General features: G+C 38.2%; 1 protein-coding gene across 1 annotated transcript in view; it reads right to left on the reverse strand.

Moving 5' to 3' along the window:
* Thsd7a (thrombospondin type 1 domain containing 7A) overlaps positions 1–27,295 on the reverse strand; it is a 413,636-nt gene that overhangs the window by 229,692 nt on the left and 156,649 nt on the right. The window contains exon 2 of the mRNA XM_052173249.1: positions 4,699–5,530. Coding sequence (XP_052029209.1) covers positions 4,699–5,530 — 832 coding nt within the window. The remainder of the gene's footprint in view (positions 1–4,698; positions 5,531–27,295) is intronic.

The following is a 27,295-nucleotide window of genomic DNA, read 5'->3' on the forward strand; positions in this document are numbered from 1 at the left end:
GAGATATAAACAAGAATAAAATTGGTAACAGAAATCAGAGACTTACAGAGCAGCATGTCAGTATTCCTACATGTTACTATTTTATTCTGGTTTTTATTTGTTCACCGTTTGTATTTGTACATGTGTTTGCTTTATGCAATTTTCCCAATGCTGGCTAGATCTACTTCTTTTGATTTAACTACCAAAAATCCTTTTCAAACCCAAATTCATTCTTATTCTCCAAGGGTTCTCATGGGCTGAATTTCCCACAGCTCTTGGCAATGTTTCCAATGGGCTTGTAACTACGGACTAATTAATTGCCTTTGTTAGAAAATGTGACAAAACAAAGTATATTTAAGTGGAAGGTATTTTCAAAAGTTGCCAAGTACTTTCACGAACTGTGTCTTGCTTTACTTACTGCACACTTCTTGGCCATTCCTGAAATGTGTGCCTTTAATATTCAGATGAGAGTCTTCAGCAAGCATCATTGTGGGGCTAAGTGGATTGTCAGATTAGGACTCTGCTCACTGGTGGCTGGAGCTGGCCACCTGCCATTGTGCCTCTCCTCCCATCATGTTAATGTCTTAGGCTCCCTTGTGAACAGTGGCTTCCCTTCCAATTTTGGGCTACATTGTTATCTAATTGCTTTGATTTTTTAGAGGAAAGCTTGGAATGCTTTCTCATCGATTCCTAGCCTTCATAAGAGTCTTTTCAAACCTGGCTAAAAGTTACTGTTGCACAGGAAGAAATATGTGTTCTTGTAAGTGTAGTGATCCTTCCTCACCAATGGATTGTTACAACTTTAATCTCTACCACTGTGCAGAATCCAATGTGCACAACCAGTTGTTTTAAATGTGAATATATTTAAAGATATGAAGATTTCCAGATATCCAGAGCCCATAATATTCCAGTAGAATGACATTTGTATATATGTTCTCTGGATGATATGGGCCAAACTTTATGAGAAGCAAGTGAACTGATTATTAATTTCTACATAGAATTATAATATACACCATTTAACAGCCTGACAGGCTGAAGGTGAGGTTCCTTGTTCAAGCTTAACCTTTAACAATTTCAAAACAAAACACAAAGATGTTTGAGTAATCCTTTTTACTATCCCAGTCCCTGCTATATATAGCAAGGAAATGCCATTCCCTTTGACACAGGAGAAACTTGAAGTTGTAAAACTGATGCTATAAAGGATTTGCTAACAAACGTACTTAGGAAATATTGTTATACAGAGTAGTATTTAGCTAAAGAGGACAGCCTCCAATATGACCAGAAGATAAGTAGTGTGCTTACCAGGCTTGTTAGGAACTGAGAAAGAAATTTGTACCACAGTTAAATTTTCTATGAACATTTATTCAGAAGATGAACCTTCAATTAGGCTCCATTCCCGAAACAAAAGGAGACGATCCTGACTTACAACTAACCAATAGGCCCATCCCCATATCAAAGAGCATGCCTCTAAAGGGCAGCTCAAGTGGGCAGTTCAGGGTCACAACCACCATTAAGTCCAGGCCTGCCATTAAGTTCCTTGGGCTCTTATCAGGAAAAGCAGTATTCTGTCAGGTTGCAAGATGACTCTAGGTAACAACTTATTAAAACAAAACAAACCAAAACACCCAACCTTAGTATATGTAAGAAATATTTCTAACAATTATGTTTGCTGTGTAAATTGTTCATTTGCCTACATGGCACTCTCTTGCTTCTGTTTAAATTTCAAAGTGTAACTTGGGGATGGGACAGGAAAGATTTAAGAATGATAGCATATATGGAATGCATAAGCCTAGCATGTATGCATATAAGTCAGCAAAGTCTTTGAAGCTGGTTCCACTTTGAGCATTAGCCAAAGATGGATCACACAATTTTAAAAAGCTTTCCTCATTATTAATTTCTAAGTATGAAGAGTGAATTCTGACCAAGTGAGAGAACAGGGAAGTGGGAAGGGATGGGTGGGAGAACAGAGGGAGGGAAGGGGGCTTATGTGACTTTTGGGGAGTGGGGAACCAGAAAAGGGGAAATCATTTGAAATTTAAATAAAAAATATATCGAATAATATTTTAAAGTAAATTAAAAAAAAAAGAAACTAAAAAAAAAAAAAAAAAAAAACAAAAAACAGTGAGAAACCAGGCATCTGTGGAAGTTTTAGATGTTCATGGAGGGGCAAGACACAAAGGATGTCCAAGTTTCTTATCTGTTACATCTGATACCACACTGTCCAAAACTTCTGCATCTGAAACTGAGACTTTCTTTCTTACTGCCATTGTCTGGCCTCATTGAGAGAAGAGGCACCTGGTGGGGTGGAGGCAGGGGTTGGGGGTGGGGTAGGGGTGGGGACAGCCTCTTGGAGACAAGGGGGAGGGGGAAGAAGGTATGATAACCCAGTGACAGTATCAGTCAACTCAGCATTGCCCTAGAGGCTCATTCAAGCTCAGTGGAAGCCAAGCCACTAAGATAACTACGACTGCAGGGGAAAGGATTGAAGCCATCAGAGAAAAGACTGTCAGAAAAGAACCATAGGAAGGAGACTGAAATGCATCATATGAAGGGGCAATGTGAGTTACTGTGCAGCTGAAATGAAATGCATGGATTAAAGGAGGGAAAGAGCGGCAAGTAGGCTCAAAACAGCATGTGGGACTGCAGATAGATCACTGGTAGTGTGCTTGCCCAGCCTGTGCACAGCCCAAGGGTCCGACTCTAGTACCATAAAATGATGAACTAAAATAAGAGGCAGTCAGAATAATAGTATTATGAGAGAAAGGTTTTGTGTTCCATGAACGGATCCTGCCTTTTTATTTACTCATTCACATAAGCTATAACTGTTAGGATTCTGTCTAAGCTCCACCCCACAGTTACCTGGCAACAGCCAGGTATGCCCCTTCCCACCGTTACCTGGCAATAGCAAGGTAGGCCTGGCCCACTATAAAGGGGCTTCTTGCCCCTCCTCCCTCTCTTATATCTCTTGTATCTCTTATCCTCACACTCTCCTAGCCTCTCTCTTGCCCTCTCTAGGGCTCTCCTTCTCTTCCCCCTCTCTACATATGGTCATGGCCAGCCTCTGCTTCTCTACTCTCTCTCTCTCTCTCTCTCTCTCTCTCTCTCTCTCTCTCTCTCTCTCTCTCTCTCTCTCTCTCTCTCTCTCTCTCTCTGCCTTTCTCTGCCTCTACTACCACTACCCCCCCCCTTAACTCCCATCCCCCATGCCCTGAATAAACTCTATTCTATACTGTACTAGTGTGAGTGGTCCCTCAGTGGGAAGGGATGCCTAGTCTTGGGCCTGCTGAGGCACCCCCTTCCCCCACACACCCCTTCCCCCACACACTCCCTTCCCCCACACATCCCCTTCCCCCACACACTCCCTTCCCCCACACATCCCCTTCCCCCACACACTCCCTTCCCCCACACTGCTGCAGAACATATTCTCACACCTCTTTTTCTTTTTATGCTCACAAGAGGTTCTCACCTATATCTGAAAATCCACAATCATCAAGTCAATAAACAAGAACAGGTGAAAGGAAGACAGAAAGAGTGGAAAACAAACAAGCAGAGGCTTATTTGAGGAAGCAGCAGGCATGCCATACAATCTATTAGGTTTCCAACCTCCAAAGTAAACAGGAAATTGTAATCTTTACAAGATTTCCAGGGGCAAGAAGAAACCGTCTCCAGCTGCTCAACAAAGCCATACCAGTTGAGGCTCCAGTGACGGTTATCTTACCGTGTTAATCAAGAAGACAGACTGCCTGATAAAGAACGCGACACACCCAATGCCCATGCTACACGAAATCGGATATAAAATTCTGAGTGATGATGCTATAATTTCTCAGGTTCAGCCCAAATCATAACTTGATAAATATTTCAGGAAAGGCAATTATGCAAATGACACAGATAAGCCACTATCAGAGAGTCGGGCTTATATCTAAGAGCAAACTTTAACCAATCTGGAGAACATCATACCCTTCAATTAAAAACATTTTCACAACAAATGAATCATACATGAGGTAGCTTCTCATAACGTAGTCTTTATGTGGCAGAAAATAATCTGCCAAGTGATTTCCATCTAGGAATTGCTGCCAATTAATTACATTTTCAAAGCTAGGCCACTCCTGCTTAAATGCCTTCTACTACCTTATTTCCTGCTGCTTCCTCTTTGCTTCTCTGGAGAGAGTTACTTTGTTTTATAAAACGTGAGAGAATATTATTCTTAGGTATGGCTCCCCAGTTGTTAAGAGCAGGTTTTGTTTATAGGGTAATTCTGAACATGCTATAAACTTGGAGAGATTACAAGTGGGCCTTTATTCTATTAACTCACTCAGATAAATATCTGTATTCAAAACCCCAATACTCCAAGCTCCAAATAATTTTACTTTCTTTTCTTGGAGGGGGAAAAAAAAAACTGCTTAAAGAAGCAGTGATTTTTCTCTGTGGTGCTGGGAACTGAACTTTGGGCCCTCCCAGATGCTAGGCAAGTGCTCTACCACAGACTCATGTGTCCTTCCTAAGAAGTTGTATTTTGTCATAGAGAATCATTCATAAGCTAGGAACTCTTTAAATAGGGTGGAATCTACAAGTACAAAATAAAGCCACCACCATGAGGTCTACCAAAGCCTTGCAGTATCTGTCACGTGTTTATTCCAGGAGTCAGTAAGGTGAGTTTGAAGTCTCTATCATTTCTGGAGACAGGAGATAGGTATTTTGTTACTGGTAATTAGACTTTACCTGAGATCCGCAGATTTCCCAGTCCTGTTTAAGCACATCACGTCCCTGGTCTGATACCCAATCTGGATGTCCCAGTATCTGTTCTCCTGTCTGTTTTGTCTGTTCCTGTTTCTCTTCTTTTTGATGAGCTCACGGGCCTCTGGGTCCTTCACGGCTTTTCCTCTCTCCTTCTCCCTCTCCTTGTTCTTGCCACGACGCCTGGCTTGCCTGGCTTGCCGTGAGTGTGGTACTGAGCATGCGCTCCAGGGCCCCACCTGCAAGCTATACATGCTTTCCTCAGCCTCGCAAGGGTTGGACTGGCACACCTGGAACTCGGTGAGGTTGGGACAGCCGGAGCCTCCAAACTGTGGCGGTGCAACCACGTGCCTAGTGCGGTGCTGCAGGCCACTGCCACAGGTCCTGGAGCACTCAGACCAGGGCGAGAACTCAGACACGATGCAGTCTTGCTGGCAAGGGATGAGGCAGGCCTGTTCCAGGAGGGGCTTGGGTTCAAAGTACTCGCAGATGATGTCCTCGGCGGGAATGTCCTTGTCCTTCTGGATGCACATTATCTCTCTCACCTGGATGCCTTCCTCTCCCTTCACGCACTCTTGTGCTTTCTCAAGGCTTTTTGAAATCACTGGCTGACACTGATTCCAGGGTCCGAGCCTCCAGTCGTACAACTCCTTGTGCCAGTCACACACTTTGAAACACTTTTGCTGGTTACTGGGTCTCACAGCCTGCTTGCAGTTCGTATGTAACGTTGTCCAGCCTTCCACATGAGCACACCACACAGCCCGTGTCTGGATGCCGCCAGGTCCACAGTCATCTCCCATGCACCGTCCCCAGGGGCCTATAAACCAGCACAAGAGTTTAGTTAGCAGGGCTGCGGGAAGAACGTGACATGCTATTCCCATTTTAGAAAGACGTCGTCTCTAGCCTTAGTACATTAACTTCCCGACATCTTGTAAAGTAGGTCTCTGAATGAGACGGCTGGAAAGTAATGCCCTCCCTGAGTACTTTTCACGGGAGGGAACTGTGTCAAGGAGTCTATATAAGGTAGCAGCTGGGGCAATTTCACTTCAGGCCCTTTTGGGATTACTAAAAGTTTGCTTTGATTCATTTCCTTTATTTCAGGTAGACAGAGATTGTTGCTCATAAAGGGCATCAGAAACTAGTCACAGTGAAAACCCATTACTCTTGCCTCACACCCTGAACTCTGCTTTAGTAAGTGGTAAAGAAAAAAGCCCCTCATGAAAGCCTTTTCCTCCAGGCTTTCTCTGCCTCGGCAATTAACTATTTTGCAGAAAATGCTCTCCCTCACCTGCTTTTTTTTTTTTTTTTTTTTTTTTATTGTTGCAGGCTGCGTTGGGAGATGTCTAATGGCTGTGTACAGTGTTGCTGATAGGATTTCAAGTGGAACTTCATGGTAACTAAAGCTGAGAAATGAAAAACCTGGTTTTTTTTTTTTTTTTTTTTTTTTGAAAAGGGTACTTGCCATAAATAAAAAAGAAGCCTCAGTGAACCATAGAGATGAGTAAAGATATTTAATAGGCTAAAAAACAAAACTCAATGGTCTGACCTCTGTGCGGAGCAGTGACCTTAATTTCTTTCAATTAATTCATTTGTTAAATATGAATAAGTTGGTATTTATGGGACACTTGAGTCATGCTTTGAGTGTGAAAAGAGGTTTGCTATTCTAGAACATTTTTAAAATAGGCGCGGTCTTTCCTTCCTTCCTTCCTCCCTCCCTCCTTCTCTCCCTCTCTCTCTCTCTCTCTCTCTCTCTCTCTCTCTGCTGCAAATAGATTCTTCTCTCATACAATACATCCAACCACAAATTCCACATGCTGTCTTCTTTCCATTCCTTCCAGCCCCAAGACCTATATTATATATACATCTGTATATATGTATATATTATATATACATATATACCCCAAATTTTCATTTCCAGAAAAGAGCAGACCTCCAAGAAACAACAATCAAACATGACAAAATAAGATATAATAAGACAAGGTCAAATCCCTCATATTGAGGCTGGACAAGGGAACCAAACTGGAAGAAAAGATTCCCAAAAGAGCAGCCAAAAGAACCAGAGATACACCTGCTCCCACTGTTAGGAGTCCCACAGAAACACTGAGCTACTGGGCGTAATTTATGTATATAACTTATATGCTGCAGACTCATGCAGGCGCCATCTTTGCTGCTTCGGTCTCCGTGAGCCCATATGGGCCCTGCTAAGTTGATTTGGTAGGCAGTGCTCTCCTGGTATCCTTAACCCCTCTGACTCTTATACTCTTCCTTTCCCTTCAGGTTCCTAGAGGTTCAAGCTCAGATGTCTGATGGGACCTCCAATCTAGATGCTCTCTGCATAGTGTCTGGCTGTGGCTTTCTGTACTCACTCCCATCTGCTGCTAGAGGAAGCCTCTCAGAAATGACTGGAAAGGCACAGTCTTATCTATTTCTTTTTTCTAAGACAATTCATACTGTTTTCAAGGTGTTTACAAATTCTGGTGTATTAAATTAAAATTAATTTTAGAATCACAAATAAACACACAGATCACATAAACATGTGATTTTCAAAATGTTGTCATGAAAATGAGGACTTATTTGATGATCCTTGATTGTTATCAACAAGTTTGAAAGAGGTAAGTTTCGAAAGAGGTACTTATCACATGATGCTCAGAGAGTTCTCTAAGACAGACAGACAGACAGACAGACAGACAGACACACACACACACACACACACACACACACAGTTGCTGCCCTTTTCCATCAGCCCTACTTCCATAAGAAAAGGTCTGGCTTTGCATTTATTTTTATCCATGTCTAGATGATGCATAAGGTTTTGTCTGCAAGATGCTGAAGGAAAAAAATAGTGAAAACCATTAAATTAGGCAAAGGATTCATTCTGTGCCTCAGAAAACAGCACAAGAAATGGGCTGGTTCTCCAAATTCACATCCTGAATGGACAATAAAACCAGCTGCATTTTAGACCCAGCTTTTCTGACACTTGGACTCCAATAATGGCCAAGTTTAGAGCTTTAGGTTACGGTGCTGCCCTCTGTGCAGAACACCATTATTCTACAGAAGAAGAAATACAAAGAATGCATTTGTAATAGCTATGTTTATTTAACAAAAGAAGATGTTTGATGATGTCTTTCTTACAAGTGACACAATAAAGTTTTAAAGAGAATATTAAGAGAGCTCTCTGAAATATTGGGCTAATTAGTCATCTTTTCACTTAATATAGTAATAGATTGTCTATCCAAAATATGATTTCATTAAATTCATACATAAGTTGTATATGGATTTAAAATGCATTTGATGCAAATCAAAACAACCCTAAGATTTCATCTTACACCAGTCAGAATGGCTAAGATTAAAAATTCAGGAGACAGCAGGTGTTGGAGAGGGTGCGGAGAAAGAGGAACACTCCTCCACTGCTGGTGGGGTTGCAAATTGGTACAACCACTCTGGAAAGCAGTCTGGCGGTTCCTCCGAAAACTGGGCACCTCACTTCCAGAAGATCCTGCTATACCACTCCTGGGCATATACCCAGAGGATTCCCCACCATGTAATAAGGATACATGCTCTACTATGTTCATAGCAGCCCTATTTATAATTGCCAGATGCTGGAAAGAACCCAGGTATCCCTCAACAGAAGAGTGGATACAAAAAATGTGGTATATCTACACAATGGAGTACTATTCAGCCATTAGAAACAATGAATTCATGAAATTCTTAGGCAAATGGATGGAGCTAGAGAACATCATACTAAGTGAGGTAACCCAGACTCAAAAGGTGAATCATGGTATGCACTCACTAATAAGTGGTTATTAACCTAGAAAACTGGAATACCCAAAACATAATCCACACATCAAATGAGATACAAGAAGAAAGCAGGAGTGGTCCCTGGTTCTGGAAAGACTCAGTGAAACAGTATTTGGCAAAACCAGAACGGGGAACTGGGAAGGGGTGGGAGGGAGGACAGGGGAAGAGAAGGGGGCTTACGGGACTTTCGGGGAGGGGGGGCTAGAAAAGGGGAAATCATTTGAAATGTAAATAAATTATATCGAATAAAAAAAAATAAAATGCATTTGAAAAATAACCTTTCTAGATGTTGATGTTAATGTTTTATAAACAAAAAAGACAGTGAACTTATTGAAAGTGTCCTATTTTAATCCTACTTTTACTTTGTCTCTATATATTTTCCTAAATTCTTTTGATGATTTCTTACAGACTTGCAAAATATTCTGAGAATCATAAAACTAAAGATGCATCTTAATGAGGAAACTTTATAGAATGTATAAAAGTTTAGAATTAATTCCACATAGCTTTAATTTTAGTTTCCTTTCTCCATTGTGTTTGAACAAAACTGTTATCCTACTTCCCACAGGAAGGCACATTTATATTAGACTCAAGGCTAAACTACATGCTGCTCCCTTGATATTTTAAGGCATGGGTGCCTTGTGCTAACTCAAAATCTAAATCCAAAACTCAAGATAATCTCTCTCTCTCTCTCTCTCTCTCTCTCTCTCTCTCTCTCTCTCTCACTTTCTATCTTCCTTCCTTTTTTCTTTTCTTTCCTTTTCCCCCTGAGACAGGGTTTCCTTGTGTACCACTCTACTAGCTGACCTGTAACTAATATTTTAGACCATGCTGGCCTTGAACTCACAAGAGATCATCCTGCCTCTGCTTCCCAAGTGCTGGGAGTAAAGGCGTGTGCTACAATGCCTTGCTGAGAATTTTGCAGAGAATTTTTTGATGTGCCATTATTTTCTGTCCTTGACAATAATTATGAGATTAGACCAATTAATGAATGTTTAGTATTTTATTTCCAAAATAAAGCCAAAAGAAGAACTTTGTAGAAAATATTCATAGTGTTGACCCTACTCTAAAGACCAGTGAATTGGCTTGGCATTCATTTTCATGAAGACATAAATAAAAATTGATTCCTCTCAAATAAGGCCCCAGTGAAAGACCAGAGAAATGTTTCTGCCTAAGGCTAGTTTGAGTGAACTAATGAGTTCACTGGGTTACTAACAGAAGTATATATGGACGACTCACAAACAACTTCATCACTACAAAGGTCACCCAACCACATCTCTAGAGTTCTCTGCCCACCTTGCAGACTGCTCATTAAATAAGTGGGTTTCCTCTTGTTAGTTGTCATTTACAGCTCACGTACAATTGGGCACAAGCTATGATCCTAGAGCAGAACAATAATAAGTTTTCTCCAAAGCCCATGATCTATCTAGTCTCATGTTCTTAGTCACATTAGCAGTGTCAGGTATTTGGTCAGTCTCCTGGAATTCTAATTAGAAAGTAGTTATTTATTCCAATAACAGTTAAATACTATTATTCTACCAAGGGAACGTAGCAAAAAATGACTCTCAGGGACATACTGCTATACCCATAGATCAGTATATCACTCAGCTCTCATTAAAGATGTTTCTTCTTGCAGTGGATGACCCACAACTACACAAGGTGAAACAGGTGAGAGAGTGTGAAGTACAAAGTCCTAAATTGAATGATTGGATGTCTTCTTCAAGCTCTCCTCTCAAGGTTTAGAGTCTTCATGAAAGAGAAAGATTGTAGTAGCCACAAGGAATGAATGGGTCCAAGGCAACAGCGTCCTCCAGACACAGCAGAACTGATGCTCATAAAGACGTTGCCAGTATGCCTAATGGGGTCCTAACACAGAGTACATAAACACAGGCTCCCACACGTAAGAAGTTATCTGCAATCGATACCCAAATGGCAAAGACAAAATCAGGTTTCTCCAATGGAATCTCACTGATTTTAGAATCCACACTTTAGGTTAAGTCCTCACTCATGAGTAGTTGACCAACCCAAAATGGCCTAAATGGTCTTTTACAGTTTTTACCTTATTTTACTTTGTTTGGGTATTTTGTGTCTACTAGATTTTTGCTTATGTATTTTGATTTTTTTGCTTTTGTGTTTCTGTGGGGGGTGAGTTGTATGTATCCTTCTTGGTTTTGTTTTTTCATTTTTGTGTGTGTGTCTTGTTTGTTGAGAGAGATCTAGAGTGAGATAAGGAGCAAGTGAGAGTGAGATGGAGAGAGAGAGAACATAAAGTTGGGTAGGTAGGTGGGTAGGAAGTGGAATGGAAAAAATGATCAACATTTATTATATGAATTATTGTTAATAAAAAAGTTTTTAAAAAGATGAGCAGCACTTCTGTAAGCATTTTAACTTTCTGAACTTTTAGATCAAGTTTCATTACTTTCCTGAGTTGTATGTTTCTCCCTTTATTGCCCAGGAGTGAATGTTTCAACTCATAAGAGATATCTACGTAACAGTCAATGAAAATAAGTTATTGAGCAACAGAATGTTAAAAATTTCTAGTTGGTGCTTTGATGCACAGAAACACATGATATCATATATTGTGACTCTAACTTACTAGAAAAGTAAGAACATTTTTGTTTGATACTCTTCTGTTAAAATTTATATTAAAATTTTCCATTGTATATATTTATTGTACATGGTCCTGTGGTACATAAGGACACTCATATAAGCATACAATGTGTCTGATTTTATTTTTGGATGTATTTAGTATTATATATATATATGGACCATCTTTCACATATGTTTGATTATTATGAATATAAACTTTGCACTGGCACTAATTTAATGGACTAGTTATAGTCCATAGTTTTTCTTTTTTTGAGATATTTCAATTACTAAACAAAAGGACATTACAAATGCAAATATGGCTCATATCCAGTACAGATTCTTACTAAGTGACTCCTCACAGATAACACTGTTCAGAATTACATATACTCACTCTGAGAACTAGATGACAGCATATTCCATGAAAATGCAACAGAGACCTATAATGAACCTAAGGAAAAACATGCATGAAGGTGCATGCAAAAGCAGAGGTGGCAATACAATCATTATTAAAAGAACTCATCCACCTTCCAGGCTCTAATTGCTGTCTTATCTTTTCATTGCACCTTGGGTATTGCATTGTGTCCAATTAAGTACTCTCATGGAAGATCAGATTGTCACCACAGTATACCCAATGAATGGCTGTCTAGTTATGCCCTCCAAGCAGTCTTGAAATAATCGCTCACTGCCTGAAATGATGACCACATCTAAAATTGCTCTTAACAACTAAGCAAAGTTAAACCAATTAGCCACTCTGTCTCTAAGAACACACATGGTTTAAAATACAGCTTGAAAACAAAGTATGCAAATTCTATTAAGGGAAATACAAAGTTCACTGCCAAACATGATGTGAGACAGTGACACACAGTATCAAATAACTCTGCACAAAGGTTAAGAGTTAGACCTACAGCTAACATTACCATGAGTGAGAAGATGTGGAAACTTTCTAACAAGAACAAGAATTTCCTTTTGATTGCAACCTGCTTCGTTTCCTTTTGTTCATGATAATTTAGAGCAAGATGGAATCTAATTGGACAAAGGTATAATAAACAGCTTTCTCCTTTAAGGCTTGGATACTATCACTTTATGAATAGAAATGTCTCCCTCTGTACAGATTTGTAGGACTGTGTTTCTTCACTATCATGCAAAAATCTGTCTAGGATGTAGGTCAATAAATATGTGCAAAAACTGAGTTTGACAGATTTTATACAAATCTGGAGACAAACATTAGTTATCTTATTTTACCAAAAGTAAGTTAAAACAACTGTTTGTATTCCCAAAGCATTTATTCATTAATACAATTATTTCCAAATAGAATGCATGTAAAATTAAGTAACACTGAGACAAAAAAGCAAAAACCATTATGTGATGGTGCTTGGCTTGATTTCCATGCAGCTAGAGTATAAAAGGCTACTGTATACCAACTTTGAAAACAATTCAGGAAAAAAAAGATTATTTTACTTTATGAGAGAGAATTTTATAAAGTATATATTTTTTCTTCATGTAATTCAAATTTCTCTATTTCATTTAACAAAAGATGAGCTACTAAATTCAAAATTAGCAGTTATCTAAACAAGTTCAACTCTCTCTTTTTCAGAGGAAGATGTTGGTTTTCTGTGTCAAGGGCGTTAGAACAGGAAAAGATTGAGTCCATAAAACAGCATGTTATTGACAGGTGGCCAATGGCTGCTTTAAAGAGCCTTATAAACGATAAACACTATTAAAGGAACAAGAGAAAATTATGCAAACCACTCTCCATTCTTGTTTGCTATAAAGCTCTTAAGTGAGGCAGGTTCTTATTTGACTAAATACATCTGCATCTTTCAAAGGAGACAGTGTGTTTTCCCTCCTGAAGGTGACTCTAGCACAGCATGTCCTGCTTAGCACAGGGGCAAAGAGCATTTGCTGAGCCTTGTTATGCACCGATTCCCATGTCTTGTTTGCTATAAAATATTATGTTTTAAAATTTACCGATAGCAAAAGTGTATCCATTTGGTTTTTACTAAAGCATAGCATGTAATATATATATATGGAATGGCTGCTAAATAGAGAATGTCTTTCTCAATCCTAAATAATTTCATATGTTGTTGTCAACCTACTGGCAATTACACACCTCTACATATCTATAGAGGATTAGGATAAATTTGTTTCAGAACCATCATTTACATCTCATAATATTATACAAAGTAATTCCATGTCTCTATATAGACACAGATTGAACTACTCACAGTCACTTCATCTGCTTTTCCCTGTTTATTCCTAACCTATGCTTATGCAATACTTTGCTCCATCTCTATGTCCTGGTTCAATTGATATTCTCAAGGGACAGCTATTTTCCAATCAGTTTGGTATTAGAAAGAATACTAAAAGGAGTGTGTGGTGGAGTAGACATATGATTTGGCTCAAGGCCTTGCGATTTCCAGCTCTTCTACATGATGTGCCCATGGAAAGTGTACCAATTAGCCCTGCTGAAGGCAATTTATGAAGACATTCCTCTCTCCTCTCAATAACTGTTGCTCCAAATGTGAATTCCTATTGGCATAGTTCTATGTTTATTTCACCTTCTACCCACACTTGGTTTATTTTCACTCTAGTCCTTTGAGTACTACTATCTCCAAAATAGGCCTGAAACCATTTCTGAGATTGCCAGGTTCTTCTGCAGAACATTAAACCAATCTTTCATGCCCTGTACTCACAGGAAGATCCCCAAAACAAAAAACAAAACAAAACAAACAGTTGTTTGGGCTTAATTGTCTAGCTTGAAATATTTTCATAGCCTTAAATGCACAGGTTCTATGTGTATATGTTGTGGCTGTTAGCTTGCTGTTTTGGTGGGACTCCTTACTTAAAGAGTAAGGGGACTGCTTACTCTTGTCTGGTCTTGGGACTCTTTTCCGTCGATTGCGTTGCCTTATACAGCCTCAATATGAGGGCTTTGGCCTTGTCTTACTGTATCTTGTTTTGTTCTGTTTGGTTGTTCTCTCTATGTTCTTTACTGCAGAGGAATCAGAGGAGCAGAGTATCTGAGGGAGAGGGAAAGTAGCAGGGAGCTGGGAGGAGTGGAGGGAAGGAAACTATGGTGTGGATGTATTATAGGAGCGCATTTCCTTTAAAAAGAAAAAGAGGAGAAGGAGAAGGAAGAGGAGGAGAGCTCATAGCTCCTTTAATTTGAATTTTATTAAATTTAATTTAAAGTATAACTCTCAAATGACAAATCAGTTTGGTGGATAAGGAGCGATTACTGTGAAAGTCAAATGTGCTTTCATCTTCAATAAGTAATTAAACTCTCATAAAAATTATAAGAATATTAAATTAAGTGTTCAAAATTGGAAGACACTTAAATCTGATGAGAAAAGGAATGAAAGCCAGGAACTAGAAAATATGTTTAACAATTACTAGTTGTAATAATCTGTTTTTAGGGTCTATCATGTTTGATCCTTCTTGAGAAAATTATTCAGTCTTCTGGGCTCTGGGCTCTACTTTGATAAAATAGAGGATTGTGCCATTTATTTCCACAATCTCATGAAAAATGAAATATCATTACAAGTAACTGAGTGCCTTTTTCTCACTTAAAAAGATTCACATTTTTGTGTGACAATATTTCATGAATCCTCTTGACTACCACAAATTTTTTATTACAGGAATTTGTAATTATGCCTAGCCAAAGCAATGATAGTCTTGTTAAGCTGCTCTCCATTAAAGCAAATAAGAGCGTCAAAGCATCCAGCAATTTAAAAATAAAAATAAAATTCATGTTGCAAACAGATTTTTTTCAATAAAATATATAGAAATCCATCCAATCACTGCTCCCATCCAATCACTGAACCCCAATAAATAAACATTGTAACAGTTTTTGTGCTGAGTGATACACAGACACACACACACACACTCACACACAAATGTATATAATACCCATTGCTGTTTAAGCAACTATCTAATACAAATAATTTTGAAGAGGTTATCTTTTCTTTGAACTATTTATAAAATTGGATGACATATTTTCCAATAGTTTTATGTGTTTGTAGTTCCATCATTTAGTTGATGATATATTTTGAAACCTAGTGCAGTGGAAACTCCTTGGCATCTATGAAGATGGCCATTGTGAGAACTACTATTAATGGGGGACATGGATTCTGAATTAACCAGACAAGGCTTGCAGTAGTGGGCCATGGTTTGCATTTGGGTGAGTTGTTGGCCAAGGGAGTCCAGTGCAAATCCCTAAACAACCCAGGCTGATGCTAGGACAGAAGGTCACTCTCTGAAAATTGACAGCAGGAAGGTGGATGGGGGTGGGTGGGTAGGGGTTGTTGCAGAGGACAACAAACACACAGCTCATTAAATGTAGAGAGGTAGAGCTATGCCTGCATGGAGTCTTCACCCCTATGTTTTAGACTCAGCATGAGGAAGTACACTGAAAAATATAGAAATAGAAACTTGGCCACTAACCCAGACACAAAAGCCTCCACCTATAACCTGTCCTGCCTGCAATATGGGTGATGGTGGTCCAGAACTTGTGGGAGAGGACAGCCAATGTTTGGTTTAACTTGAGGCCTACCCCCTGAAAGGAAGCCCAATCTCTACACTGTCTCGATAGCCAGGAAGTGGAGATTGGTTAGCACAGAGACTTGGGATACAAGCAGACATGACTAACAACAACAACAAGAAAAATCAACCACATGATTTCTAACATTATTCTGCTCTAGTCAAAGATGGTGCCTTGTCCAACTGATTTCAGAGAGGCTTCCTCTGGCAGTAAAGGTCCCCCTCGTATCACTCCCCTTAGAGCTCAGGGAACCAAGCAAGAGTGGGAGGAAAGACTGTAAGAGTTAGAGGGAATGGAGACAGCAAGAGAATATGGTACACTGTATCATCTAATTAGATCTCATTCGGACTCACAGATACTGAAGCAGCAAGCATGGGGGCTGTATGTGTCTATACCAGGCCCCCTGTTTATTACCTATGGCTGTTAACTTGATGTTTTTACAGGACTCCTAACAGTGAGAGTTGGTGTGTCTCTGACTTTTTTGTCTGCTCTTGAGACTCTTTTCCTCCTAATTGGGTTGTCCCACCTCAATATGAGGACTTTTGTCTCACCTAGAGTGGAAAACGTAATTGCACATCTTCTATTGACTTTCCTTTAATCCCCCTTTCCTGTTTTACTCTCTGCCTTATTCTATAGCATTGGAATAAGGCTAAAATAAGCTATTCCTTTGCTTCAAGTTCTACTTTCAATACATAGAAGAAAGCACATGCTTTTTAAATTTGATTAATAATCATTATAACATCAGGAATTTATACTGTAGATACTCATAATTTTTTGTATGTTTAATTTTAAAAACCAAAGCATCCTCCCATGCAATACATTGTGACCACAGTTTCCTCTCCCTGCACTCCTCTCATCCCCCACCTCCTCTACACCAGATCCACTCTCTCTTCTTTTCCTTTGCAGAAAAGAGAAGGCCTCCAAGACAGAATAGCCAAACAAGAAAACATAAGACAAAATAAGATGAGGCAAAAGCCCTCATATTGAGAGTATATATAGTCCAGCATGGTGGGGAAGGCATGACACCTCTTGGTGCTATGAGTCCTCTGGTCACACAGTCAGGAAACAAAGTCATACATTCTGGTACTCTGTTTTTGTCTTTTCTTTATATTTATATTTATAAAAGTATAGCCTATGGAATTGAACTGACCTTACCAGTGATGAGGTTTTTTACTTCATTTAACTCAATGTAGAAACTTCCTTACAGGCTTTATATTTGTCCCCTAGATCGTTATATATTCTATTCAGTTGACCAGCACAACTCATTGCTTTCTGCTTATATTGCTTGAAGTAGTACAGAGGAAATTGCTGCATTCAGGAACCTTCATTATACTTGTTAAACCAAAACAAGCCATAGGCTCACTTTCAAATTGGTGGCCACCTCAAGTTTTGTAAGCATGGATTTTCCCTCTAGAGCTGTCTTCCAACATCATAGAATTTAAGATTTGGATATTCCCAAAGTGGCTTTTGGAAAATTATGTTTGTAATGTCAATAATGTTTCACCCTCTCTTTCTCTCTCTCCCCTCTTCCCTCTCCTCTCTCTGTCTCTGTCTCTGTCTCTGTCTGTCTCTGTGTGTGTGTGTGTGTGTGTGTGTGTGCGCGCGCGCGGGGGGGTGCAAATGCATGCACATATGTACATGCACACAGATCATGTGTGTGTTCTGTGTATTTTTTTTATATAGCTACATATAAATCTGTGTGTATTTAGAGGCCAGAGGTCAATTCTGGGCCTCTTCCTCCATGTGGGTATCTTCTGGATATCTTCCTCTATCACTTTCAACATCAGGGTTTTGAGATGGAGTTAACACTGAACCTGAAGTTAACTAGGTTAGCTAGGATGTCCAGCCAATAATCCCCACAGGTTGTCCTACCTCCACTGTTGTGCCCGATATACACACGGGTACTGGAGATAAACCCAGGTGTTTATGCTCAAGCAGTAAGCACTTTATTGACTGAGTTATGTCCCCAGCCAGGCCCTTCTAGTTTAATCCATGTACATCTACGTTAATAGTAAAGCCTCGGCCATGTGCTCAGTTCTCTCTTGCTTCCTCACCTGGTACGCTCGCCGAGCCATGCAGAAATGCTTCCAACTACCCACAGTTCTTCTCCAGATTAGACCAGTGTCCTGGGCACTGGCTCCTTGTTTCACTCCAGCCTATGCCAAAGATGCAAATTTTGGTAAAGATGCTGGAGCCTTAATGCTTAAAGGTGTAGACCTTTTAGCCAATGCTCTAGCTGTTACAATGGAGCCAAAGGACAAAACTGTTATCATTGAACAGGGATGTGGAAGTCCCATATTAACAAATGAAGGGGTCACTGTAACAGTCAATCAATTTAAAGGATAAATACAAAATATCAGTGCTTAACTTGTTTAGGATGTTGCCAATAACACAAATGAAGAAGGTTGGAATGGCACTACCGTTGCTATTATTATAGCAGTCTATTGCCAAGAAGGGCTCTGAGAAGATTAGCAAAGGGACTGAACTTAAGAAACAATCTAAGCCTGTGTCAACTCCTGAAGAATTTGCTCAGGTTGCTACAAGTCCTGCAAATGGAGACAAAGACATTGAAAACATCATTTCAGATGCAATGAAAAAGGGTGAAACAAAGGGCATCATCACAGGAAAGGATGGAAGTGGTATGAGAGGTGGCATGTTCTGACTCCTAGAATAGTGTTTGCCCTCATCAATGAACTGTGACAGGAAGCTCAAGGCAGGCTCCTCACTCATAACTTCAGAGAAGTTACTTGAACTAAATGATTAAAGAGAAGGCTTGCTGATCACTGTAATATCAGTTACTAGTTTCCACTGACAATGAATAATGGTTTACTGCTGACATTTGTATATTCCTGATGCTGGATGCAAGGGCCAAAAGTCAGTGTCCTGCTTTCAACTTATATCACTGAGGCATTTCTACCGTTCTAAAGCAGTCTTTTTGTGGAGGGCAGGAATGATTGTGTACAAAATAGAGAATTATTCAATTACATGACAACCTTTGTGTAATAAAATTTTGTTTAACGTTAAAAAAAGTAAAAAGTCATCTTGTTTATTGCAACGTGTATAAATCTCTCCAATCATACAAATTTTCTGAACTTATTTCTTTAATAAGTTATTGTCTTAGTCAAGGTTTCTATTCCTGCACAAACATCATGATCAAGAAGCAAGTTGGGGAAGAAAGGGTTTATTCAACTTACACTGTAGAAACATTGCTATTGATCCCCAAAGGAAGTCAGGACTAGAGCCCAAGGAGGTCAGGAAGCAGGAGCTGATGCAGAGGCCATGAGAGATGTTCCTACTGGTTTGCTTCCCCTGGTTTGCTCAGTCTGCTCTCTTACAGAACTCAAGAATACCATCCCAGAGATGGTACCACCTACAAGGGGGCCTCCACTCTTGGTCACTAATTGAGCAAATACCCCACAGCTGGATCTCATGGAGGCACTTCCCCAACTGAATCTCATTTCTCTGTGATAACTTCAGCCTATGTCAAGTTGACACACAAAACCAGCCAGTTCAGTTATATTACTATTGTAATTAAGATATCTGGTTTTTGATAATGAGATGAGAAGGAATACTAGTGGGTTTTTGAACATCACTGCCCATTGTCACATATATTGTTTTGAATTAAGTAATTCTATACACAATAAGACACAAGGCCAAGTGTTCATGTATCTCCTAAGTCCTTTAGTCACATGCTGATAAAGGCACTACTAACACAAGAGGCAAAACAATATCCATGATAAATGTCAATTTGGATGACAACATATCACTGTCTCATTGTTGGTAGAAACCATATGAAACAATCAACAGTTGGATTGTTCTCATTACATTTAGATGTAATGAGAACAATGCCATCACATTGTGTTCATTTATAACAACTATTTCTGACATAATATCTATTTGAATTAGGTTGCCATAAGCAAAAATGTAAAGCATAAAATAGTCATGTTAGAAGGAAGTGGATAGTGGGAAGAATCTGTAATAAAAAGGATGTTTAGGAGACATTTGGAAGGTACCTGATGGTCCTAAAGTTGGCTTCCAGTAAGGTCTTAAAAGAAAATGTTACTGAGAGTTTCATTACAGTTGCTCTTACCAGTACAAATTTTATATGAATCTATAAGTTTGAGCTACCATAAATCTGTAGAAAAGAAGGTACAATGGATTATACTATTGCTTAAGGGATGGGAAATACAGGGGATTATTGACTGATGAATACAGGACTTCAGTTTATCGTGATAAAACCATTGTGAACATGGAAAGTGATAATGGTATCATAATAGCATGAGTCATGATACTCAAGAATTATTCACTCTAACATGATAACATGGTAAATAAGTGCTGTATACATTTTATATATACTTTCACTATAAGTGTGTATGTGATTGCAATAAGCATTAGGCCACACTTTACCCTCCTATTTATAATCCTTTGAAATCTACAGAACCTTTCACAGCAAAGCAACTTACATGCCAAGTCTGAAGCCTTAGGGAATTCTAAAGTTCTTTAAAACTAAAGGCAATTTATTTGAGACCTTCTAGCAAAAGGAAGGTCTAGTTATAGATTTAATAGATTTTTCTATGTCTTATTAAACACAGGAAGAGGCACTGAGCAACTCAAATATCTAACAACTATCATCTCACTCTGGTGCTCAGTATTTAAGTAGGTTATCATTAGAAATAATACACCCTAACTTCATCTTCTGTTGATGTTCATTGACAACTGCATGTCTAAAAAGCCATAATAAAATTTTAACCAGTAATTCAAAATTGTAGCCATGATTTCTACAGATTTCTACATGATTCCTATAGAGATTAAAATACTCAAGTGGAAATGGACTCTTATGATGTTTTCATTACACACTTAGAAACATTTTTATTACTTGCTACTTCAGGATATTTTAATCCACACTTGAATTAGCAAATGTCTAAATAGCTGTTGCATTTAATATCTTATATAACCAATTTCCTGCTGTAGATATAAAGTTCTTCCCTGAGTCTTTCCAGAACCAGGGGCCACTCCTTTCTTCTTGTACCTCATTTGATGTGTGGATTATGTTTTGGGTATTCCAGTTTTCTAGGTTAATATCCACATATTAGTGAGTGCATTCGACAAAACCAGTACGGGGAAGTGGGAAGGGGTGGGTGGGAGGACAGGGGAAGAGAAGGGAGCTTACTGGACTTTCAGGGAGTGGGGGGCTAGAAAAGGGGAAATCATTTGAAATGTAAATAAATTATATCGAATAAAAAAATTAAAAATATTAATAAACTTTTAAAGGACAAGTAAAAAAAATAAAGTTCTGATATATATTTGCATATAATAAATCACTCCCATAAAGCAGGTCCATTTTTTTCTTAAAGCTATATATTATTTAATAAGGATTAAAGTTAAAAGAATATAAATGAATGACATTTTCCTCTTTTAGGCATTGGAGTAAGTCTCCTTCACTAGAAAGAACTGTTATGAAGAACAAATACAAAAGCTTCTTGATGACTGACTATTCACATCTAAGAATCTGAGAGTAATGAGTTTATGATACAGTAAATAAAACTTTTGAGATTATGTTAATCAACAGTCATATCCATCACTGTATATTTTTATAATATCCACATAATTTCTATCACCATGTGTTAAGAGTTTTAACAATAGAAGAAAATGATTAAAGTATCTGGCACATTAAATCTTCAGCATGCTATCTGGTAGATAAATGAGTGTTTATTGATACAAATTTTATATTATCTGTATGTGCAATTAACTTGGCTGAGCCAAATAAAACTTTCCAAATTCCACGTGACAAGGAAATTCAATGTAGAGTTTCAAGTAAGAATTTGTATCATTAGAGGCTTGGAAATATCTACTAGAACTTAGATTAATATTTCTAAGGTGGGTAAAAATCAAGCAAATTTTCTAAGATTAATCACCAGTTCAAACTATAGGATGGAAGGAAAGCTAATAAGCAGATGTTATGCTAAAGATCTGAATGTAAGTACTTCAAGCTATCAAAGAATTAAGTTGAGGAAGATTGCAACTTCCAGTAGAATATTCTCACCTTATTTATTATCAAAATAAAGAAGCATTTTAATTCTATTATACAAAGATACTATTGTGAGTTTATACATGTATTTTGATATTTCAGTCCAAATAACTATATTTTAATAAAGGTCCTACAAGCCATTTAATATTTATTTTACTTTTACTCTATAGTTTTTCATTTTTGGTAACCAAAGCAGGAGGCATTAATCAGTTAAAACATCATTTAAGACCAAATATTATGTATATGTATATGATGCATATGTATATGTATATGAATATATGATATATATGTATGTGTATATGATGTATATGATGATGTATATGCTGTATATACATATGTATATGGTGTATATGTATATGGTGTATATGTATATGGTGTATATGTATATGGTGTATATGTATATGTATGTAATATAACCTGATATAGGTGTCTTCTTTCTATTCCTAGTTTCCACCCACCTTTCTTCCACCATTTCTGTAGGAAGATGTCAAGCCAGTCAAAGACCCTCATCCTGTCATGTTTCTCATGCAGTTCCCACTGAAGTATAAGAATATAAATAAAAAGTATATGAAAATACATGTATTATATAATTGGTCCGGTTAAGTAGTGAATTTTTGAGAGCTCTAAGAGACAGTATAAGATGCTGAACTAAAAATAGAATTTTGACATTCCTTCTATTAAGAAGTCCTTAGAAAGTAGAGGGCGTGACTAAGAAGAGCAAAGTCATGTAGCTCTCCAAATGTGACAGTAATGAAAACTGAACACTAGATATCGTAGTGATATTACCAGCATCCACAAAAGGCAGTCAATAGATCCTGTATGAAATATACGTTAAGTATAGGGTTAGTGAGAAAAATGAATTCAAAGGTTAAGGAAACTTGCAAATAAAATTAATCCAGGAGCTACTCTGAGATATTAGTTATTAGGTAATTAAAATATAAAACATGGCTACTGCCTTTTAGACAGGGCTACCACCTATTATTGAAAACAGTAACTTAGCAAAGATTAACACTGTTTTTCTAGAAGCTTACTTCCTTTTCTCAGAGATTGTCACCAGGGAAGACTTGTGTCTATCACATATATTCTATTTTAGACTTGTTTGTCACTTACTAATACGCCTCTGACCATATGACTGTAAGAAATGATGGAATTCAAATTATCTCTCCTCCTTGCTTTGATGGTGCTAATGGCCTACTCATTATTTCTGTGGCATTTTCTTCAGTGTCACCAGTTCTGCCTGAGAGTGTTTTACATTTTCATAATTGCTCCCCATCTGAAAACATCTTGGCTTTTCCATGTGACAAACACCACCTCTAAGCTGGGAAATTCATTGCTCTCAAAGGAAATATCAAGTGCTTGAGGGTCTCTCCTCATTTTTCCAAAGGTTGAATGTTTTAATCCTGAGAGAATAAGGTTTCATAATGTTATACTATGAAAAACTCTGATCGTATGCATTCTTACAGATCCGTGACATAACGAATTACAGGAGTTCAATTCATAAGGAAACTTATTTCCCTACCATATCCACAGATCCTGCAATATAGGACAAGTTTTACTTATATTGAAAAGAAAATGAGCAAATATAAGATGTATTCATTATATTTTGAGCTTCCAAACTGAATTCAAAATATTACCTTTGCCTAGAAGGTTGAGTGAAATATGAGGTTGGGTAGGATTAGAAAGTTTTATGCAGGTAGGTAGCTAGGTAGGCAATAGTGGGCTTGGTTTGAAATTTTAGAGATACTTCTTAAAATGACACAGCACTTGTTATATATGATTGCATTAAAATATTAAAAACATATCTTTCATTGATAATTTGCCTTGCCTTTTCAGTTGCTACCTATTGTTTGCTGGTTGTATAAACCAGCAACATGAGAGACTTAACTCTTTGTGGCCACCCCTTTCACTCTAGTGGGAAATCCCAACATTAAAAGACACCCATGAAACTTGAATCGTATGTGGAATTGTAAAATTCCAAGTCACTCGTGACCTTTTATCCACTCGTTCTACTCTGGGAAGTTGAAGGAATCCTAGCAGCAGGCAGAAAACTCTTCATACCACCGTACACACTGATATTTGAAAAACACTGATCATTTATGCCAACTACTGTACTAAAGGAAATATTTTTGTAAGCAAAGATGAAATACATATGCTTTTAAGTGTAAAGGGTTAATTTAGAAAGGCCTAATATAAATTTTTGAATTTATTTTTGCCGAGAATGTCCAGTGACTACTAATCCACATGGCCCTGTGGAAATGCCAGCTAGTCCCTGGAGTCCAGTGGGAAAGTGTGTTACTGCTCTCATGCCGCACAGCACCTGTTTCTAAATGGATGATCAGCCTAAGTGTAAAGTAAAAGTGTACTCATTCGTCACTTACAATTAAAGCAAGAGGCAGCAGTGTAGTCAAGCTGATATAAATTAGACAGAAATCTACTACATAATGTAGAACTTCACATCTTATTGAAATCGATTTGGAAGATGAAGTTTGCTGGGATGAAAATAAGATTCAGTGGTTAAGAACACTGGTTGTATTTGCAGAGGACTTGGATTCAGGTCTGAGAACACACAACTATGTGTGATGTTAGTTTGGGGGAAACCTAACACCCTCTTCTGGCTTCCATAGGCACCAGGCATGCACACGGTTCATACACATACATGCTGGCAAACGTTCATGCATATAAAATAAAAATAAGTAATTATTAAAGATAAATATTGCAAATGAAGGAATAATGTGCTATATCCTTTTATATGTACAAATGCTATGCTGTGACATGAGAAAAAGAACTGTCATGCTTAAATTAGAGCAGGATGAATTGTTGACAGATATTTAAAAGCATAACCATATGAATATATATGATATATTGGCATATATGATATACATTTATGTCATAACTGAGTAAATAAAATATAATTAATAATAAATAAAATGGGAACTTTTTAAAAAATCAGTTGTATACGCATCTGTGTCTGTGTGTATGAGTATAGCACTTGTGGAGGCCAGAGTCCTCAGATTCCTAGAGTAGGAGCTACAGGCCATTGAAAGCTACCTAATGAGAGGGCTGGAACCAATCTCTGGTTCTTTGCAAGGGCATTAAGCACCCTTAGCCATTGAGCCATCACTCCAGGAACCATGACAGGATCTCTTAATATTTTTATGAAAAAGAAATCAACTCCATAATTTGCGGTGTGTACTGTAAAATCATAATTAATGTAGGTAAATGTGGAAAAACAACTTGATAGAACCATAAGAAACAAAATTGTCCATGAATGTATTTTTCAAGCAATGTCCCATTCCCACCCTTACATATTCACTTCTGTCAGATCAACTTTCCTAAACATAGAAACTAGAGATAAAAACCTACCCGAAAACACCAGAAACATTAATGCAGTGTGACCTGGAAGAGCTGAAATCACGGTCACACATGAAGGCGCAGTGGTGAGTGACTCTGACACCTGTCTTAACTTGCACTGTTAAGCCATTCACCTGTCCTTAAACTGTGGCCCCGAGCTAGCACTGTGTTGCTGTTAGTGGTATACAGCTTGGAAGAAAATATATGGCCTAATAATAACTAGAATAAAACAACCAGGGTTAGCAACTTAGGCTGCATTATGCTAATGGCTAGCTATGGACATGGGAAAATCATCATCTTTTATAAAAACTAAAAGAGCAATGACTCAAGGTAAATGTATTTTTCAAATGAATATAGCATTGAGGTACTTCTGCAGAGTCCAAACACTGTCTAAGGTCCTTTTCTTGTCTCTTTATCCACTCTAGTTACTATATTAGTATTCTTTGACTTCGATCCTCAGTTTAAATTCTTCTTCTTCATGTTTTATTGATTTCAGTACCTGACATGGGCTCATAAAAAAGATTTGACATTATAAAAATATTAGACATATCCAAAAAAAGAGCAAGAATTTAGGTGTTAAAATAGAATTTATACAAGAGAGTCTTCAAAGGTTATACATGTATGTTGTCTTCAATAATGTCAAAACATAACCCATAATAGTCAGAACCGTGTGCAGAGAGAAGCCTAGCTTCCAGAGGAATTTAGGTTCATGCCAGGACTCAGATTTTATTCTGTCTTTCTCTTTGGATCAGTTGCTAAACCCTGGAAGACACACCAGTTTTCTTAGAATTGAAGATAATAATGGAACAGTTTTCATAGGGATGTTGTATGTTTTAAATCAATCAAACATCGAGTATTGTTTTCTTTCAAAAGAAAAGACATAGAAGTACAAAATCGTATTTGACTTTTAGTTTCTCAGCAACAAGCACAAAGCAGACGCAGAACTGATGAGAGATTGTGTGCAACTATCCATGGGAGCATCATTGCAATCTGCTTCGCACACAGACATGAAATGAGAAAGAAACACACCTCTAAAGCATGACATTACTCCCCCGCAAAGCACAGCAGACTAGATTTTCAAGTAAACAATTACACAGTTAAAAGATATTTCCACAGCTCAGAGAAAGGTCTCCACTACTCATCATCACTGAGACCAGAAGCAATCCTTTCTTTTGGATACCACCCATGGATCACCTTGGGAGTCTCTTATCTTTGTCACATTTTCACTCTTTCTCTTATCTTCCCTTTCAGGGCTAGAATGGAATCAATAAGACAGTGTCACTTTCTAATGAGATGGATGCTAATCAAAGAAACAGGGAAGGGTGACTCAGGAATTAAATTGGTCTGTTACTTTTAGCAGAATATCACAATGCAGGAGCCGAAGGCACCAATTTACAGGTAGAGGAGCCTCAAAGGCTTTGTGGTGTCAATCAGAGTTTATGTTGCTGTTTCTTGATGGCATAAGTATGATGAAATCTCCAATAGAATATGAAAAGAACCAGCCCCGCACCCGCACCCCAGTTCTTTCTGCATAAATAAGGGCACAGGGGAAAGCTTATTTCCAAGGAAAAAATGAGAATATCAGAAGAACCAGTCTGATGATCTTATTATTATGCCTGGCACCAAAGGATTTTTTTTTTAATTTCCACTGAAAATGTTCCTGCCCATTAATGTTAATTACCAATAATTTTTAGACCCTGCCAGCTGCAGAACAGCTTTGTAGGCATACAGATCCAATAAATATGGTATGGGTAGAACTAATAAGTGGTGGGGTTGAGACCTAAAACCCTAGAGAAAAAAAAAAAGCAAATGGGAACTGCGCTTTTATCTTGTCCTTAGTTGAACCTCCAATGATAGGTCTACTATACTTACCACACTGAAATTCAATTGTTGTAGCTTTGCAGGGCTTTTCTGTATCGTGACTATTACAGGCTTCCCTGATATTTTTACATGAGTAGTCTGCAGCATTTATCTCCTCGGGTAATCTCTAATTGCACATTACCAGAGAGAGCGCTCTGTGAACTGTAGCATCCATGGATGAAAGCACAGCATGAGAGACTGAAAGTCTTGCTGTCTTAAGGCCATATTTTGTGCCACCTAAAGCCTGTATGGTTTTCTCTGGAGAGTGAAAGGGAAAAGGAAACCAAGAGAGGAAAGAGAACAGGAAAAGAGAGGACAGGAAAAGAGGTTCCTATAAACCTACCAATGCTCTAAGGCACACAGGTAAGTTGCTATGCAGACGGATTAAAAAAAGAAAAAGAACAAAATACCAGCTTTTA

This window comes from Apodemus sylvaticus, chromosome 2 (genome assembly GCF_947179515.1).
Source record: "Apodemus sylvaticus chromosome 2, mApoSyl1.1, whole genome shotgun sequence".
Classification (NCBI taxonomy): Eukaryota; Metazoa; Chordata; class Mammalia; order Rodentia; family Muridae; genus Apodemus; species Apodemus sylvaticus.